This window comes from Fundulus heteroclitus, chromosome 8 (genome assembly GCF_011125445.2).
Source record: "Fundulus heteroclitus isolate FHET01 chromosome 8, MU-UCD_Fhet_4.1, whole genome shotgun sequence".
NCBI lineage: Eukaryota > Metazoa > Chordata > Actinopteri > Cyprinodontiformes > Fundulidae > Fundulus > Fundulus heteroclitus.
This window is the reverse complement of record NC_046368.1, coordinates 2,082,167-2,100,319: the sequence shown is the minus strand read 5'-3', so window position 1 is coordinate 2,100,319 and position 18,153 is coordinate 2,082,167. Positions and strand designations below refer to the sequence as shown.

The 18,153-nt window shown below is 49.5% G+C and overlaps 1 protein-coding gene across 6 annotated transcripts; it reads right to left on the bottom strand.

The window, feature by feature from the left end:
* Window positions 1–1,637: 1,637 nt before the first annotated feature.
* On the bottom strand, window positions 1,638–10,183 carry slc31a1 (solute carrier family 31 member 1). 6 transcript variants are annotated; one of them, XM_036139860.1, is made up of 6 exons: window positions 10,010–10,183; window positions 8,222–8,286; window positions 4,042–4,205; window positions 3,904–3,976; window positions 3,644–3,812; window positions 1,638–3,072 (listed from the first exon to the last, which is right to left on the bottom strand). In XM_036139860.1, the coding sequence occupies exons 3-6, from the start codon at window positions 4,198–4,200 to the stop codon at window positions 2,871–2,873; spliced, it is 603 nt and encodes a 200-aa protein (XP_035995753.1). In that variant the 5' UTR covers window positions 4,201–4,205; window positions 8,222–8,286; window positions 10,010–10,183; the 3' UTR covers window positions 1,638–2,870. The 6 variants fall into 6 exon arrangements, with proteins under 6 accessions (XP_035995753.1, XP_035995752.1, XP_035995755.1 ...); XM_036139859.1 differs by having other exon boundaries at window positions 8,222–8,252; XM_036139862.1 differs by lacking the exon at window positions 8,222–8,286 and adding an exon at window positions 9,551–9,554 and having other exon boundaries at window positions 4,042–4,173; window positions 10,010–10,182.
* Between the last annotated feature and the right edge of the window lie 7,970 nt (window positions 10,184–18,153).

The following is an 18,153-nucleotide window of genomic DNA, read 5'->3' as shown; positions in this document are numbered from 1 at the left end:
ATAATAAACTGCTACCTGTGTTTATTTTTAATTAAACTGTATCTTTGTTTGGTGTGTTTATATAATATTACACATATTGTTCAGAAAATTAAGGAACTAATAAATCTGTGATGGTTCTTTGCATTTGTGATCAATTGTTGGTTAATTTCTTTTATTCCTGCACCTTAAACCACCCAGAGCTGAATGTTTTGAACCAGAAAATGTTAGTTAGTTAAAAGGCTCATTTTTAACTAACTGTGGATGTTATATTTTCACAGTTTATTGTGTAAAACCTTTTTGAAAACTAATGTGTTCTAAATGACCTTTTCATGTTTTTATCTATTCCAGGAATCAATGCTTTGATCCAAGCAGCCGATAATTTTCACACCTTGATGCAAAGCTAGACGCTCCCTGTTGTTTTTATCACAGCCAGAGCTTTTAGGTCACCTGTATCTCAGGTGAAAGTCCCTCTGTTCCCCAGAGGATCCTGCTGATGCGTATCAGAGTAAACCTGCACCTCATGCTGGGTGAATTTAACAATCAAGAGTTTTATCGTCATTGTGTAACCATAATGACATTTTTAATCATTTAAAGTGATTAGCCATAACTTACAATCAGCCCATTCTGGGTCAGTTTCAGGTTGTACCGCCATCTTCAGCCTGAGTTGTGCGCAAACACGCACCAGGCCCCCCTCTTGGCTCCTGCTGCTCTGAAATCAGCTGCGTCCCTTTTAGCCAAGCCATCGCTGCCTGTGCGCCGCCGCGCGTTATTGCGCAGCTGCGGTGCGCCAATAACCATTTTCCAGCCTTCTTTTTCTTTTCATTGTCAGGTTAAGGTGGAGCAGGTAGGTTTAATTAAGCGGTCCGTTTGGGTCACTCTTGGCTTGTGGCCAGCGGCCCCAGTAACGCAGTTTGTAATCCGACCAATCAGATCGCACGATAAAGGAGCCGCTTTTTTCTGTGGCGCAGATCCAAGACCAGTTAGACAGACATGAATGCAGAGAGCCGCCATGCAAGCCGCCATCTGGACTGACTTTGGATCAGATCAACAACCAACCATGAAAAATTAATCAATAATCATCAATTATTTCTGTGCAGTATTTTGTCTTCTGTTATCTGAAAGGTCCACCATCCTGCAGCGGATCTTCTGGGTCCTGAAGTTTCCTGCCGGCTTGATTGTCTCATCTTTGGGATTTCTTCAGTTCTCCAAAGGAACGGACTGGCTCCCTGCGATGCGTTCAGGGAACAAACTGGTTCTGAGATGAACTTTCTGTTAACATTGGATCATCCATTTAAGAGCCGACCAATCCTGGATGAGCGCTCAGGAACTGGACTGAAACCGAGCGACAAAACAGCCAAAGTCTGAAGATGAACTCTGAAAGACCTTTAGGAGGCCCGGAGAACCGCAGATCCAGACCATGTGAGCCAGGATCGTAAACTCTGAAGCGCTGCTTCACAGTTCTGCTACTGAACACGTTTCTGTTTATTCTGTCTTTAAAACAAGAAAAGGATTTTTTTGAAATCACAGATTAAATATCTTTTCATATCAAAGTGTCAGCGACTACATCCGTCCATCGAATGCTGGCCGGTTCTGTTGGGAATCGGATCGGGTTCAGTCTGGAAACGGTTAACCGAGTTAAAGCAGACAGACACATGGACTCTGCTTCCACAAACATTTTATTATGATTCCAGCATTTGAGGCATTAATTTCAGACAGAGTAAAAGTTTTCCTTCACAACGTTAAACATCAAACCAAGACGACAGCTGGTCACGGTGGCCTCGTTCACGCCAACGCTGACGTGATCCAACAAAACGTTCTGATCAGAAAAGCTTCGATGAAAACCAATCAATGACATCACAGGTTGTAAAAAGCTGCTTGTTTTACGTCTGACTGCAAATTCTTCACATTCATCATCAACAGCTTGTTTCAGTTTTAGTGTTTTAATCTGATCTTCATCCGTCCTCGGGGTCTCGTCCGGGATCCATCCCTCCTTCCATCCAGCCAATCAGACGCTCTCTGGACAGGACTGAGGCCTCGTTAACGTAACTGCAGGATGTGACGTCGGTCTAGAAAGGAACCCCAGGAACTAATCCAGCCCTTCAATCTCATTGGTCCATTTATGACTCCGCCCAGCTCAGAGTCGGCAGATCGAGGTAATAAAAACCCAACAACTCTAATATTTCATCCTTACTTGGCTAAAGCTGCAACGCTGAGGCTTTGCGTCTCTGTGATGGCGAGCATCATGGAGGTCGTCAGAGTAAGGCAGTGGGCGGTGGCGTTAAGGCCGGCGGCGGCGTTTAACCAACGATCAGGAAACTTAACCCTGACTGCTGGACTTCACCACGAAGGAAAAACCATCAGAAAAAGTGATCTTTATGATTTGTTGATGTATGATTTGTTCTGTAAAAAATTTATTAGATTTTTTTTCCTTTCTTTGAACAAAAAAAAGGTTTATTGTGAAAAATGTAAACAGGAAATAAAATTAGAGTAAAATGCTTCAAGTGATTTTCCTGTCATAAAATCAGTTTGCTGAGCTGATCTACGGGTCCCTGATGATTGGCTCTCTGAGGACCACGTCCTGTTTGCTGATTGGTGGCTCCCCTAACAAGCTGCTAACTGAGAGCTGCGCGCGCTAAAGGGTCTCATGGCACTAAAAAAATAAACACAAATATAAGGAATTCCTGAGGTGATCCGGGCTCTGATTGGCTGCCCGAGTCACCTGCAAGACATCAAATTTAAGAAGGAAAACACCACAATAGGGTCTCAGCGTCTTCCAGGGTTAATTGCTAATCTACAGCATGACGTTACCATGGTGATCGCTACAGAGGCTAGAAGCTAACTGGAGGGCCGGCTAGCGGCAGTTAGCGGTGGCTAGCGGTGGCTAGCGGTGGCTAGTGGCAGTGCTCGGTAATGTCCACCACCACCGCCTTCTGCCAGCTGAACAGGAAGTAGCCCATGCCGGCTCCAGCGGCCACGGCGATGCACAGGTAGGCGTTGTAGGTCATGAAGACGAGCATCAGGACATAGCTGACCACCACCTGGATGATGTGGAGGAAAGTCTGCAGGAAGTGGGCGGGGCTTAGCATCCTCTGCCTGAAGACGAAAGAACAATTAGCTGGTGTTAACGTCTTTATTTGGCAGAAAGCGAAACGTTAAATGTTGCCAGATAAGCAGCAGGTTAGTTTGATCCTGACATCTTCTGTTAATGCACACAGGTAGCTGCTGCCGTTACGTACACCTGACCACACCTGGGTCAGGAATAAGCTCCGCCTTCTACCCACACCTAGCAGACAGTTCCCTGTAACCAGATCAGCAGCAGAACACCTGAAGAATCTCCAGAAACACGCAGCAGCTCCAACATGGCGCCCCCTGCAGGCCAAACAGACGCCCTCCACCCCACTTCTATTCCTGTGGTGAGATCCCAGAACCTGGCAGTGCTCTGTAAGGGGTTCTCAGTCAGAGCATCTCAGAACAGGACCAGACCCAGACCTGCATAAGTTACCTGCACATTGACCCACAGAGGATGGACTCCGCCCCCTCTGAGCACTTCCTGTCAATCACTGAGCTAACAGGAAACAGCACAGGGTCACGTTAGCTCTAAGCCAAGCCCGCCGCTGTCGGCGCTGCTTCCTGTGTGTGAGTGAGTGTTGGGGACGCCACCTACCCGACCGTCTTGTGCGTCTCCATCAGCATGGTGCCGTCGGCTCCAGGTAGCGGCATGGAGTTGTAGCGCACGTTAACCTGACTGCGACGCAGCAGCACCTCCCGACCGATCTTCAAGCCCTCGTAGAGAACGGCCAATAGGAACACACCTATACAGGCACCCACCATCTCTGATTGGACGACACGAGGGGGGGTTGGGTTAACGGGGTGGAGCTGGTCACCTGACCACTTCCTACAGGTAAGAAGTCAGGTGGCGCCTACCTCCAGGTGAGTTGATGACGAGCCCGGTGAACAGCAGCTCCACGTTGTTGTAGCCAAAGTAGAAGGTCATCACCTGGGCGACCAGAACAGCATTACATCATGACCCCGTGTCACATGACCTGCAGCCGCATCACTCACCATGCCGCCGTGGCCTTCATGTCCGCCGCCGTCTCCTCCCCCGTGGTCGTGTCCGGGCGTGGTGGCGTGCTGACTGTGGTCCATGGCGCTGTGGTCCATGGCGCTGTGGTTCATGTGGTTCATGTGGTTCATGTGGTTCATGTGGTTCATGTGGTCCATGGCGGCTGTGGAACCAACACCTTCATCATCATCATCATCATCATCATCATCACCATCAACATTTCCTGCTAAAGCGCCTCCTGCTGGCAGAGCGCCTCCTGCCCGGGTTTAGTTTGAACTAAAGAACCAACAAACTCAAACATCGTCTCATCAGAGCCGAAGCAAACAGACGCCGCCGCCACCTGCAGGCCACCCTGAGAACCACAGGTCACCTGACCACAGGTAAGCTCTCACCTGAGGAGCGGCGCTCTCTTACCTGCTGCCCCGATGCTCGCTCGTCCAACGGCCGGCAGAGACTGAGCGCCGACGAGCTCGACGCGGCGATGAGCTCGGCCAGGAGCCATCGCCATGGTAACGGCTGACATCACAGGGCAGATGTCTGGCTGTAATCTGATTGGCTGTCAGGCCCCGAGGCTACAGCAGACAGAACCGGCCAATCAGAGCTTTACTAATTAGATCCTGAGGTCGTTAACATTAACAGGAAGGTCAGGGGTTGCCGTCGGCAACACTTACTTCCTGTCTGAAGCGTGGAGTCTGAGCAGCTTACAGAGAGCAGCAGGCGGTTCTGCAGCCAGAACCAGGCCAGAACCCAGGAGTCAGGTCCAAACAGAAACAGAACAAAGCTCAGATAATAACCTGGCCAGAGTTTGGATCCAGGTACCGAACGAAGGGCGAGTAGAACCTGAGCCCGCTCCAGACCCGGTAAGACCACTGAAAGTCAGCGTGAGAAACTACCTGCAGCAGGTGTGCGTGAAGCCCCGCCCCCACACACAGGTGTGTTGTGACCCAGCCAGGTGTTTATTTAAGGCTTCTTTCACTTTCTCTCTCCTGTCTGACCCGACCCGTCTGAGGAGTCGGGCTCGTTCCTCAGAAACAGCTCAGTTTGGTACCGCCGGCCTGCCGAGCTGCACAGGAACCGGTTTAGCAGAGTGTCTCTTCTCTGCAGGAGACTTCTGGACAGGAAGCGGTTTCCTGGCAGGACGGCGAGGACTGCAGATGTGAAAACATGACACACCTCCACAGGTAAACACTGGGCTATAAATAGCCGCTTCGCCTCCTTTGTTCTCCGCTCACTGGGCTCCACTGATCGGGTCTTCCTGGTCCGTTCAGAGTCAGGCGCCGCTGGTTCCTGCTGATAAACCCTGACAGAGGCACACTGGGCCTCTCCCACGGGTCAGAACCGGATCCAGTTAGAGATCAGAGCTTCTGTTCTCAGAGGGCTTCAGTGGGACCGGTTCTATTCCACAGGCAGGCGTGGAAACAACACACCAATCAGCCGCAGGTGATCCACCGGGCCTGGAGCTCAGGGTGGTTCTGCTCACAGTCCAACGGGATTCTTTAATGTTTTAGAAAAACATTAAAAAGAATAAAAGTTAAATAAAGCAGCCGAACGTGAGGAGGAGTCTGCAGACCTCACCTCATTACCGACAAACTCTGTGGCTTTATTCAGCTAGAATTACAGCTGGGTCAGCGTCCATATATGGTCCTCACTTCCTGCTTACAGACCGGTACATGGTACCGATCCATTGACTATATATATATATATATCCTCTGTAAGCAGGAAGATGTTCACGCCAGGGCGCCATCTAGTGGTGCACTAAACAGCCGACCTCGCTGTAGTAAGGACTATGGAAGCCTTGGAGGATCATAAGCGTGGCGATGTCACCTTGTCCTCGATGTGCTAGCTCCTGCTAACAGCTACTAGCTCCTGCTAACAGCTACAAGCTCCTGCTAACAGCTAATAGCTACTAGCTCCTGCTAACAGCTACTAGCTCCTGCTAACAGCTCCTGCTAACAGCTACTGCTAACAGCTACTGCTAACAGCTACTAGCTCCTGCTAACAGCTACTAGCACCTACTAACAGCTACTAGCTCCTAACAGCTACTAGCACCTACTAACAGCTACTAGCTCCTAACAGCTACTAGCACCTACTAACAGCTACTAGCTCCTAACAGCTACTAGCACCTACTAACAGCTACTAGCTCCTAACAGCTACTAGCTCCTGCTAACAGCTAACAGCTACTAGCTCCTGCTAACAGCTACTAGCTCCTGCTAACAGCTACTAGCTCCTGCTAACAGCTACTAGCTACTAGCTCCTGCTAACAGCTACTAGCTACTAGCTCCTGCTAACAGCTACTAGCTCCTGCTAACAGCTACTAGCTCCTGCTAACAGCTACTAGCTCCTGCTAACAGCTACGAGCTCCTGCTAACAGCTACGAGCTACTAGCTCCTGCTAACAGCTACGAGCTCCTGCTAACAGCTACGAGCTCCTGCTAACAGCTACTAGCTCCTGCTAACAGCTACTAGCTCCTGCTAACAGCTACTAGCTACTAGCTCCTGCTAACAGCTACGAGCTACAAGCTCCTGCTAACAGCTACTAGCTCCTGCTAACAGCTACTAGCTCCTGCTAACAGCTACGAGCTCCTGCTAACAGCTACTAGCTCCTGCTAACAGCTACGAGCTCCTGCTAACAGCTAACAGCTAACAGCTACTAGCTACGGTCATGGTGTGAAATGTTTCTGCCTCTGTTACCGAGGCCGCTTGTTTTCTTTAAAGTCACCTGTAAATTCTGTGAGTCGCTGTTTTTTTTGGCTCGTTGCTGAAGGTGCCGTCGCTTATTTGGGCTTTAGAATTAGCGACTATAAACACGAGTAGTGACGCGGTCTCACTGCGTGCTACAGACGGTGAACGGTTGATATCCCTCCGCCTCGGCGTACACATCCTCCCTGAGAGACGAACACAGCGGCCGTCTCTGCCGGAGGACAGAGTAGCTGCTGCTCTCTTTCTAACATAACGGTAGAAATAACTGTTTTTCATTATAACTGTTATAATGTTATAATGAATGAACTCAGCTGTCCAGCAGGAAGCTGCAGCCTCAGCATCTGCTTTAAATCCGGCTCCCTGATGAATTATCTCCACCTGGTAATAGTAGCTGGGCTGATATAGACTCTAGTTCCTCTGGTGTTTACTCCTCTTTCTTTCCTTGGTTCCTTTCTCTCTCTGGGCAGAGTGTGGACGGTTCTCCATGTCTGCAGAACAGCAGGGAGATGATCTACTGAAGTCTTTGCTGGTTTCTTTAGACGGATGGAGGGAAAACGAGTATCGCTGACAAGTTTGTCCTTTTTCTGCTGCTGTAGTCAGAAACAATGAGGCAGCACGGCGCCCCCCAGTGGTGCAACACCACCCATGAGTTTATAAACTACTAAATAAGTTAGGAGAACGATTCATTTTTGATGTGAGGTTATTAGACTTTGGCAGAATATGCAGCTGATTGTGGATCTAAGACTCGTTCTGTTCGATGCTTTAAAGCAGAACGTGGATTTCAGTTCTTCAGAGATCAGGTGGAGCAGCAGGAGGACTAAACTGGACCAGGGGAGGTTCTGTTAGGTGAGAACCCGCCTCAAGACTAAGAAAATTATCTTTAGTTCTGGTTTGAAGACAAAAGGATAAAACTGATAACAGTTTTTATAGAAATTTACACTTTTTTAAAATAAGGATTTCAGAAAACAATTAAACGCCTTTTATTAATTTCCGCTTTAGAAATGAAACTAAATGTTTGTTAAGATCAGAAAGCAGGATTTTAAGTCGCAGCAGAAGAAGATGCAGCCATTTTATTTCCTGTCTCTGTGTTTAAATCCCAGCCGGGCTGTTTTATGGGTTTGTTTAAGCCCGGGTCCAAACTGGACCTTTGGTTCTGATTATCCCCGGAGAACCAGGAAGATGAATGACAATTTAATAACTTGTTAAATTTACAGAATTTACATTTAAATTCTTGCTGTTAATCTTTTAGCAAACTTTTTTCATACTCGGTTCTGTTTTTCTTCCAGAACTATTCAGAACCGGAGAAAATAAAAGCAGGTTTCCAGGATTTTCCAAGACAACAGAACAAAAACCTGGAAACACAGACAGGTTACAGAACCGAGATTCCTGGGAAAGAAACCAGAACCTGGAATTATCTAGAGCCAGAACTGTGGACCGGTGCTGACCCAGTTCTGATTATTGACCAGAACCAGAACCTTACCTGGAGTAGAGAGAGACGGGCGACCGAGGCACTGTAGAGAGAGAGAGAGACGGGCGACCGAGGCACTGTAGAGAGAGAGAGAGAGAGAGAGAGAGAGAGAGAGAGAGAGAGAGAGAGAGAGAGAGAGAGAGAGAGAGAGAGAGAGAGAGAGAGAGAGAGAGAGAGAGAGAGATATTAATCAGTGAATAAAAACCGCTTCAGCCAATCAGAGGCTAGCATGATTCCCCAGCAGCCAATCAGCTGCAGCGGCCCGAGCTCAGGCCAGTTTATGGTTTCTGATCTCAGAGCCAGAAAGACAAGGTTCTGATTTAGACAGAACCAGAACCGGGTTTAAGCTGCAGCCACGAGGAGGAACCGACTGGTCAGCCAGAACCGAACCCAAAGATCCTGTGTGGGGCCGATGCTTCACTCTGACAGGGTTTCAGCGGATCAATCACTGACCCAGAGCCGGTCCGTTTGCCGGTACCAGTAAAGCCCGCAGAGCCAGGCAGCGTGTGCAGACTCTGCTCTCTGGCTCCGTGTTCTGCTGTCACACCGGTTCTGGTTGGATCAGAACCACGCACTGACCCAATGACCCAAAATGGTACCGGATCCCAGGTCAGAGGAGCATCACTCTGATGGGTTTACCTGCTGCCGTGATCCGTTAACGGTACCGGTTTGATTAACGGTACCGGTCCGGAACCGCAGAGTCTGCTCCGATCCGCCGGACCTGAACCGCCACACTTCAGGAACCGCTCTGTGGTTCTGACCTCCTCACTGATCCAGAGGAACCAGGTGGAGTCTGGACTTCCTGCAGGCTGGTACCAGGAGCCAAACCCAACAAACACCCCAGACAATAGGTGGGGGAGGGGGGGGGGGGGGCAACGGCAGCAACTTCAGAACCAACTGATCCTGGGAGTCCAGATCAGCGTCAGTACTACAGTACTATAACCCAGTACTATAGTACTATAGTCCAGTACTATAGTACTGGACTATAGTACTATAGTACTGGGCTGTAGTACTATAGTACTGGACTATAGTACTATAGTACTGGGCTGTAGTACTATAGTACTGGACTATAGTACTACAGCCCAGTACCAGAGTAGTAACTGGGTCGCTGATTTCATCCTTCATCCTCCTGATAACTGAACCATCATCATCATCATCATCATCATCAGCTCTCTCTGGGTTCTGAGGGAGACTCGGTCCAAGTTAAACCCGGTTCTGGCTGACCCAGGTCCTGGCTGACCCAGGTTCTGGCTGACCCAGGTTCTGGCTGACCCAGGTTCTGGCTGACCCAGGTCCAGGCGTCTCTCCAAGCCTCCACCCTCGGAACCGCAGAGTCTCCATGGCGCTCCTCCTCCGCAGCTTTGGGATAATAAGCGGTCTGTTCGCTGCGGTGTGAGCGGGTCCAGAACCTCTGCTGCTCCCAGGTCCAGAACGCAGAAATAAGCGGACACCGAACCAAGCCGCCGCCGCCATGCCTGTAAGGCGGTGAGGGCTGACCCGGTTCGGTGGGTTCCGCTCACAGAACCCGCTTTAAAATCAAACGGTGCGACAGCAGAGATGAGCTGAAAACCCATAAAAGAGCTAACAGCTGGGTTAGACGGAGCCGAACCGACCGCTAGACCGGTCCCGTTCTAAAAACGGAGAAACTACCAACCGGTCCGACCCAGAACCGGAACTGGAACCAGAACTTTGAGAAAATCAGAGTTTTCTCTACGGATTTCTGCTGCCAAGGGTCAGACCAGCGTGAAGCAGCAGAGGTCACTGACACGCAAACCGAACCAGAACCAACCACCAACTCACCTGGAACTAAAGGCCGAACTCCCGCTGGGTCTGCTCCGGGATTCTGACCCGCAAACACGGAACCAAAGCCGGTCCAAAGAACCAGAAGAGCGAAAAAACACCAGCGCGACGCTTTCTTAAACTTTGGTGCCGAGCCGCTTCCGTCCACTGCGTCATGACGTCAGGAGAAACTAAACGTGGGAGGAGCTAAAGTGCAGGAATGTGTTTCACCCAATCAGGAAGGGGCATTCATCGTCTGGGGGCGGGGCCGCTTTCAGCCACGTCAACGGCCTTCCCTGTCAGGAGAAGTCACGTGACCGTCCCCGGCTTCACGTACATGTGATGAGCGCGTGGAAACGGAAGGTCGAAACGTTTAAACCCTGAGTTACGTGAAAACCATCCCCCATCACCCCCCCCATTACCCCCCCCCCCATCACCCCCTTCATCCCTTCATCCTCCATCACCCCCCCACTCATCCCTCCATCTTAGGGTGGCGCGCTCCGGCAGAGAACCCAGACTCATCCTCTTCCAGCTCATCCTCCTTCATTGAATTTAAATAATAACATTAAACTGAACATTTTAAAGAAATATAAAATGATCAAATTGAATTCAAATAAAAATGAACAATAATATAAAGTAGAACGTTAATGAATCCCTTCTGACGCTGAGGAACCAATGCAATGTGAATAAAAGTAAATTATAAAGATGAATTCACGCTTAAATCAACTCGTTTGCTTCTAAAATCAGATTTCTGAATCAGAATTAAATCTAAGACAAAAACACAACATAAACATAATATTAGAAAAGGTGAGCGCTCACAGCAGAGAGGGTCACAGAGAGCAGCAGACGAGTCGTCCAGGTGAGTCGTACCTGCTCAGGTGTTCTTATCTGTAGCAGAGATGCTGGACACGTGGTCCCAGCAGCTTTTACTGCCCTCTGTGCACGCAGCGTCGGCACGTAGCACAGCTGAGATCCTGCAGCACCTCCTCCACCTGCAGCGCCTCCTCCACCTGCAGCACCTCCTCCACCTGCAGCACCTCCTGCAGCACCTCCTCCACCTGCAGCGCCTCCTCCACCTGCAGCACCTCCTCCACCTGCAGCACCTCCTGCAGCACCTCCTCCACCTGCAGCGCCTCCTCCACCTGCAGCGCCTCCTCCACCTGCAGCACCTCCTCCACCTGCAGCGCCTCCTCCACCTGCAGCACCTCCTCCACCTGCAGCGCCTCCTCCACCTGCAGCGCCTCCTCCACCTACAGCACCTCCTCCACCTGCAGCACCTCCTCCACCTGCAGGGCCTCCTCCACCTGCAGCACCTCCTCCACCTGCAGCACCTCCTCCGCCTGCAGCACCTCCTCCACCTGCAGCGCCTCCTCCACCTGCAGCACCTCCTCCACCTGCAGGGCCTCTTCCACCTGCAGCGCTCCGTCCATCAGGACAGAAGATGCTGTCCCTCAGCAGCACCGCTGCGTCACAGCCCAGAGAAAGCTGCAGAATCAGCTGCAGAATCAGCTGCAGAATCAGCTTTATTCAGGGTGATTCCACTGCTAATCATTCTGTTTTTGTTTGGGTCACAATAAGCAGATCAGCTCAGAACTTCCTTCTCTCTCAGGGAACAGAGCGTCTGCATCACTTGTTCTGTGATTAAAGTTCAGATTATGTGGCGTTTCCTCCTGCTGGCCTGAAGCAGCAACATGGTTTATTATTATTTATGGAAATCTGATAAGGTTTTTATCTCCTTCAGTTGAAACTTGCATGTAATGCATCAAGCAGTGAAACACAAGAATGTTAGTAAATTAGTACAAAATGAATCTTGTATGATTTGGATGCTGATCAGAGAATAAATGACAGGAACTCCACAAACATGATCCTCAGCAGGCAAACGTAAAATCAGATTTATATAAGTGGCCATCATGGGTGAAACTAAACTAAAACCAGAAAATAGTCGTGGCGTCACAAATGTTCATAAACGATCTGAGGCTGAAATGATGAAGAAATGCATGAGGGCAACTTTATGTGACGTTTGAACCACTGAACAGCTCTTCTCTTCTCATTTTTAATACATAAATGGTAGCAGCTACTGCACAATGCTTCACCTGACATCCAGCCTACGCTTTCTTACCTGACCTGTTACATCATTACCTGACCAGGTGAGCGTCCTCTGACCACCTGGCTGCATTTCTAGCTCTGTGGAGCCTGAAGGAAAGGAGACGTAGATGTGAAGCTCAGTTCAGGTCTGATCACAGAACCTCTGGCCACTTTCTGCTCTGTGTAATTAACATCGTTTTTAACATGTGAAAAACGTATATAAAACACATTAACATGATTTACTTATATACAACATGCATAGTTTTCACATGCATATCGTACAATCCATTATATTTTACTGTATATAATAAATGGGGTCGCTTTCAGGAGTGAATCATATCAGCCTTACGTGATGTGCAACATGAAACATGAAGATTGTTTCTTTCTCATACGGGATGTCAGAGGAACGTTCTCCAGATGATCCAGACGTTCTAACCCGGTTTGTTTCTGTGCAGCATCAACAATTATTGTCTTAACGCCAAAAATAACCCAACAGGTTTTACTCTGTGGAGCATTTCTGCTTTACAGCTCTGCTGGGTTTATAAATGCTGGAAGATTTATTATAATTTATTCTGGGACTATTTCATGTTCTATGGACACAGAAACAGGTAGAAGAGGAAAAAAGGAGAGAAACAGAGAAAATGCTAAAAGGGAGAAAAGGAGAAAGAGAAAGAGGAGAGAGTGATATAACATCCTCTGAGTCTGCTTCTACACCTGCAGAGAGAGATATAAAGAACAGCAGAACCAGCTGATAAAGTATTACAGGAACAACCAACACCTTGATACCATCACTGAACAATATACAGGATTAATTAATACCACATGTAGAAAGGGACAGCTCAGAGGGAACCCCAGAGAAGAGGAGCCCAGGAGGGGCCAACACAGGGAAAGCCCCCCCCCCCCCCACCTGAGGGAAGAGGAGGCCCCCAGGAACCCCCCAACATCCACAACGCTGAAGCCCAGAGGAGCTGCAGGGAGGAGACCAGCCATGAACCCAGAGACCCGAGGCCCAGGGGTGTCAGGGGGCCCTGACAGAACCAGAGAACCCAGGCATGAGCCCCCAGCCCCGACACCGAGGATCCCCCCCCCCCCCCCAGAACCCTCAATGTCTAGATGCAGTGTGACATGTAAAGGCAGGGCCTGGGGTGGAACTGTGGTTCTCTCCTAGATGAAGCCACCAAAAGGAACCGTTCTGCTCTTCTCTGATAGAAAGTTCTCCTGGATCAGTGCTGCTGTCCTCTTTAGTGTTTCTGGTCTGCATCTACCCCCACTGGAGGCAAACCCCCACTGGTTCTGGTTCTGCTGGAGGGTTCTTCCTGTTACAGGGCAGTTTTCCTCTCCACTGTCACTACATGCATGCTGGTATGAGGGATTGCTGCAAAGCCAGCAACTGTCCCCTGTGGCTCCATGTTCCCCCAGAGAACGCTGCAGGTCTGGATGCAACCTGCTGGGTTCCTGAGAGGAACTTTGGACCATGGTGGATATAAAGTGAAGTTACTGCGTTGTTTTATAACTGGGATCAGAGGGACTGGATGTGATTATAATCTGTCAGGATGACTGGACTGTAAAGGTTCCTGAGACGACGTGCTGAATGAGGAACGCGTGTCTTTATGACCGGGTGAATGTGGCTCTGGTGTAAAGTGCTCTGAGGGCTCAGAGTGACTAGGAATAAAAATACATCCCATAATAACAACCTGAAGAGAACGTCACAGGAACGTTCTCCTGATGTGTGATGATGGAAACATTCTTCATCCACAGAATGCAGAAAACATGAAGATGATGGAGGACACCAAGGGGGACACCAGGGGGACACCAGGGGGACAGCAGGAGGACACCAGGGGGACGCCAAGGGGACACCAGGGGGACAGCAGGAGGACACCAGTAGGACACCAGGAGGACACCAAGGGGAAACCAGGGGGACACCAAGGGGACACCAGTAGGACACCAAGGGGACACCAAGGGGAAACCAGGAGGACACCAGGGGGACACCAAGGGGACGCCAGGGGGACACCAAGGGGACGCCAGGGGGACACCAGGGGGACAGCAGGAGGACACCAGGGGGACACCAGGGGGACACCAGGGGGACACCAGTAGGACACCAGGAGGACACCAAGGGGAAACCAGGGGGACACCAAGGGGACACCAGTAGGACACCAAGGGGACACCAAGGGGAAACCAGGAGGACACCAGGGGGACACCAAGGGGACGCCAGGGGGACACCAAGGGGACGCCAGGGGGACACCAGGGGGACAGCAGGAGGACACCAGGGGGACACCAGGGGGACACCAGGGGGACAGCAGGAGGACACCAGGGGGACACCAGGGGGACACCAGTAGGACACCAGGAGGACACCAAGGGGAAACCAGGGGGACACCAAGGGGACACCAGTAGGACACCAAGGGGACACCAAGGGGAAACCAGGAGGACACCAGGGGGACACCAAGGGGACGCCAGGGGGACACCAAGGGGACGCCAGGGGGACACCAGGGGGACAGCAGGAGGACACCAGGGGGACACCAGGGGGACACCAGGGGGACACCAGGGGGACACCAGTAGGACACCAGGAGGACACCAAGGGGAAACCAGTAGGACACCAAGGGGACACCAAGGGGACACCAGGAGGACACCAGGGGGACACCAGGGGGAAACCAGGAGGACACCAGGGGGACGCTGACCTCGGTGATGATCCCGGGAACTAAAGCAGAGCGGTCCCCTCAAACATCGCCAGGTTCAGCAGAGACACGGTTAATCCTTTGAAGCAGTCTGGATCAGTAATCTCCAAAGTTTCTGAAGATCTGTCAGAGATTTTCTTTGGACCTTGGTTCCTTGGTTGCTTTTGCTCTGAGTCCTTGGACCTGGTTATCGCCATTGATAAGATAAGAACTTTATTTGTCGTTGCACGCTGTTGTCAGCATCCCAACAAAACTGAAATGGTTCCCAGGCCAAGAAATAAAGTGAAGGACAAAGTAAATGAAGTCATAGAGTGAACACGACTAAAGTCCTAATAAAGCAGGTTAGAGGCGGCGGCCTGGTTGGTTAGCATCATCCTGCTGCTGCTACCGGTTGGTTAGCATCATCCTGCTACTGCTACCGGTTGGTTAGCATCATCCTGCTGCTACAGCTACCGGTTGGTTAGCATCATCCTGCTGCAGCTACCGGTTGGTTAGCATCATCCTGCTGCAGCTACCGGTTGGTTAGCATCATCCTGCTGCTGCTACCGGTTGGTTAGCATCATCCTGCTGCTGCTGCCGGTTGGTTAGCATCATCCTGCTGCTGCTACCGGTTGGTTAGCATCATCCTGCTGCTACAGCTACCGGTTGGTTAGCATCATCCTGCTGCAGCTACCGGTTGGTTAGCATCATCCTGCTACTGCTACCGGTTGGTTAGCATCATCCTGCTGCGGCTACTGGTTGGTTAGCATCATCCTGCTGCTGCTGCCGGTTGGTTAGCATCATCCTGCTGCAGCTACCGGTTGGTTAGCATCATCCTGCTACTGCTACCGGTTGGTTAGCATCATCCTGCTGCAGCTACCGGTTGGTTAGCATCATCCTGCTGCTGCTGCCGGTTGGTTAGCATCATCCTGCTGCTGCTGCCGGTTGGTTAGCATCATCCTGCTGCCGCTGCCGGTTGGTTAGCATCATCCTGCTGCCGCTGCCGGTTGGTTAGCATCATCCTGCTGCCGCTGCCGGTTGGTTAGCATCATCCTGCGGCTGCTACCGGTTGGTTAGCATCATCCTGCTGCTGCAGCTACCGGTTGGTTAGCATCATCCTGCTACTGCTACCGGTTGGTTAGCATCATCCTGCTGCGGCTACCGGTTGGTTAGCATCATCCTGCTGCTGCAGCTACCGGTTGGTTAGCATCATCCTGCTGCTGCTACCGGTTGGTTAGCATCATCCTGCTGCAGCTACCGGTTGGTTAGCATCATCCTGCTGCTGCTACCGGTTGGTTAGCATCATCCTGCTGCGGCTACCGGTTGGTTAGCATCATCCTGCTGCTGCTACCGGTTGGTTAACATCATCCTGCTGCGGCTACCGGTTGGTTAGCATCATCCTGCTGCGGCTGCCGGTTGGTTAGCATCATCCTGCTGCGGCTACCGGTTGGTTAGCATCATCCTGCTGCTGCTACCGGTTGGTTAGCATCATCCTGCTACAGCTACCGGTTGGTTAGCATCATCCGGCTGCTGCTACCAGGCCATCAGCTGTAACTGCAGCTTTATCAGCTCTGACCGCACGTCCTTCAGTCACGCGTTCTCCTGACAGGAACCACAGCCCCACACCGCTCCATTCACTGCAGCAGCAGAACCGGAGGCCATAGCAGAACCGGCGGGACGCAGAGAGCAGTGGAAGTGAAGTTAGCGGTAAAACCTGAATATTGACGCAGAACGACCTCATTCTAAATTAAAGCTAATTTCTTATTCATCCAGCAAGACGTCTGGTGCAGGATTAGTTTTTATTTTCTTTACATTTTATTAGGATGGGTGTTTAAATTTAGTTCTACTTCTCAATATTGAATGTTAAAGTACAAATCCTTGTCCTCTTAAGACCCGCCCTCCTCATTTGCATAATGAGGAAGTAATGCATACAGACAGAAAAGGGTCAGGCAGAAATAAATAGGAGTAAAATATCGAATGAAGAGTAAAATAAATAAATACATTTTAAAGACAAGTAATTGATAAAGTTGACAATGAAGAATAATTAAGGTATAATGATGCTTTTGGTACTTTTGAAACGGCCAAGATGGACTAGTGCGGGTGAGATGTTTGTCACAGAAAGAGTCGATACCCTACAAGCTGCTTTAAGAGAGTTAATGTATAAGTTTATCTGCAGGTTAAATGCATCTGGAAATGATATTATCACCACACGTAGTGCAAGACCACTATCTATCTAAGGTGATTATTAAAAGACGACTAAAGGAGTTAAAGGATATATTTACATTTGTCTCTTTGTATAGTTTAATTACTGCTTACATCTATTTGTTGAATTTTTGCGCATCATGCCTATTTATTTATTTATTGGGCGTGTATTTATCTCCATACCACTGTTAATAAACCAGGTTCCTGTAACTGTTGTTCATACTGATGGTTTTGTTCTGCTTTCTGAAACTTTGACTCATTCATTTTTCCTCTGATTCAGATCTTCATGTTTTCCATCCTCAACCCTTCTAGAAATATAACAATGTTTAATTATGATCAGTCGCAGCTCCTCTAAAATGGTCAGATCAAGAGGAAACCACCAGTTCTAGATCAGCTGTTCTTCATGTTCTCACCGATGGAGTGACAGCCTCAGATCCTCTGTGCTAATTTCATAAACATAGATAAATATAAACATAGATAAACATAGAACGACAAACCAAATGGACATTTGTCCATCCATAAATGGACTTTGGATAGATGTGCCTTTAAAACGGTGATGTTTCTTTAACCAGGGGCCCGTTCTAACTCAGTTAGCAGGATCTGATTGTTGACGGTTTGGCATGATCTTGGATCGTTTGGTTCTTCGAAACTCATCCTGGACTTGTTGTCATAGCAACATGTACTTCAGCTTAAACCTGCTCCAGAGCAGGCTTATTTCATGTAAACAGGATTAGATCGCAGCTTTATAAGCGGAGGAGATGGGATGTCTGTCATAGCCATGTCCATTTTTACGACTGCAACCTGTTGCTGAAGGTGCAAGAATAATATTAGAGCATCTCGAATTAATCGCGTATTGCGCGATTAATTCGATTAAAAGCTAATTTTTCTTCCATTAAAAGCTCGTGTTCTGCTTGGGAGAAAAACTGTGGGCGTTCTTTGTTCATGCTGAACAGCCAATAGCAGCGCTACTATTCAATGTTTCTACTATCGATACATTTCCCCTTTTAAACAAACGCATGAACGCACAGTTGTCTCAGATAACTCAATCCAGCCATACTAATCATAAACAACAGGTGGGTGGAAGAACCCAATTAGCCGGATCAGGATTAGCCGGATGAAATCATCTGGGATGTCTCATTTGATCTTGGATGTTTTAAGCAACGTATGAAGAACGGAGCCCAGGTGAACGGGTCAGTACCAGAACTCTAGAAAACGTCATGACACAGG

What these genes read in the sequence shown, in the direction of transcription:
- slc31a1 (XM_036139860.1), bottom strand. Translation starts at nt 4,200, where the DNA reads ATGGACCACATGAACCACATGAACCACATGAACCACATGAACCACATG. An exon ending in CGTCATCAACTCACCTGGAG is followed by an intron (nt 3,813 to 3,903) that starts GTAGGCGCCACC and finishes TCGTCCAATCAG; the next exon opens with AGATGGTGGGTGCCTGTATA. An exon ending in GAGACGCACAAGACGGTCGG is followed by an intron (nt 3,073 to 3,643) that starts GTAGGTGGCGTC and finishes TTTCGTCTTCAG; the next exon opens with GCAGAGGATGCTAAGCCCCG.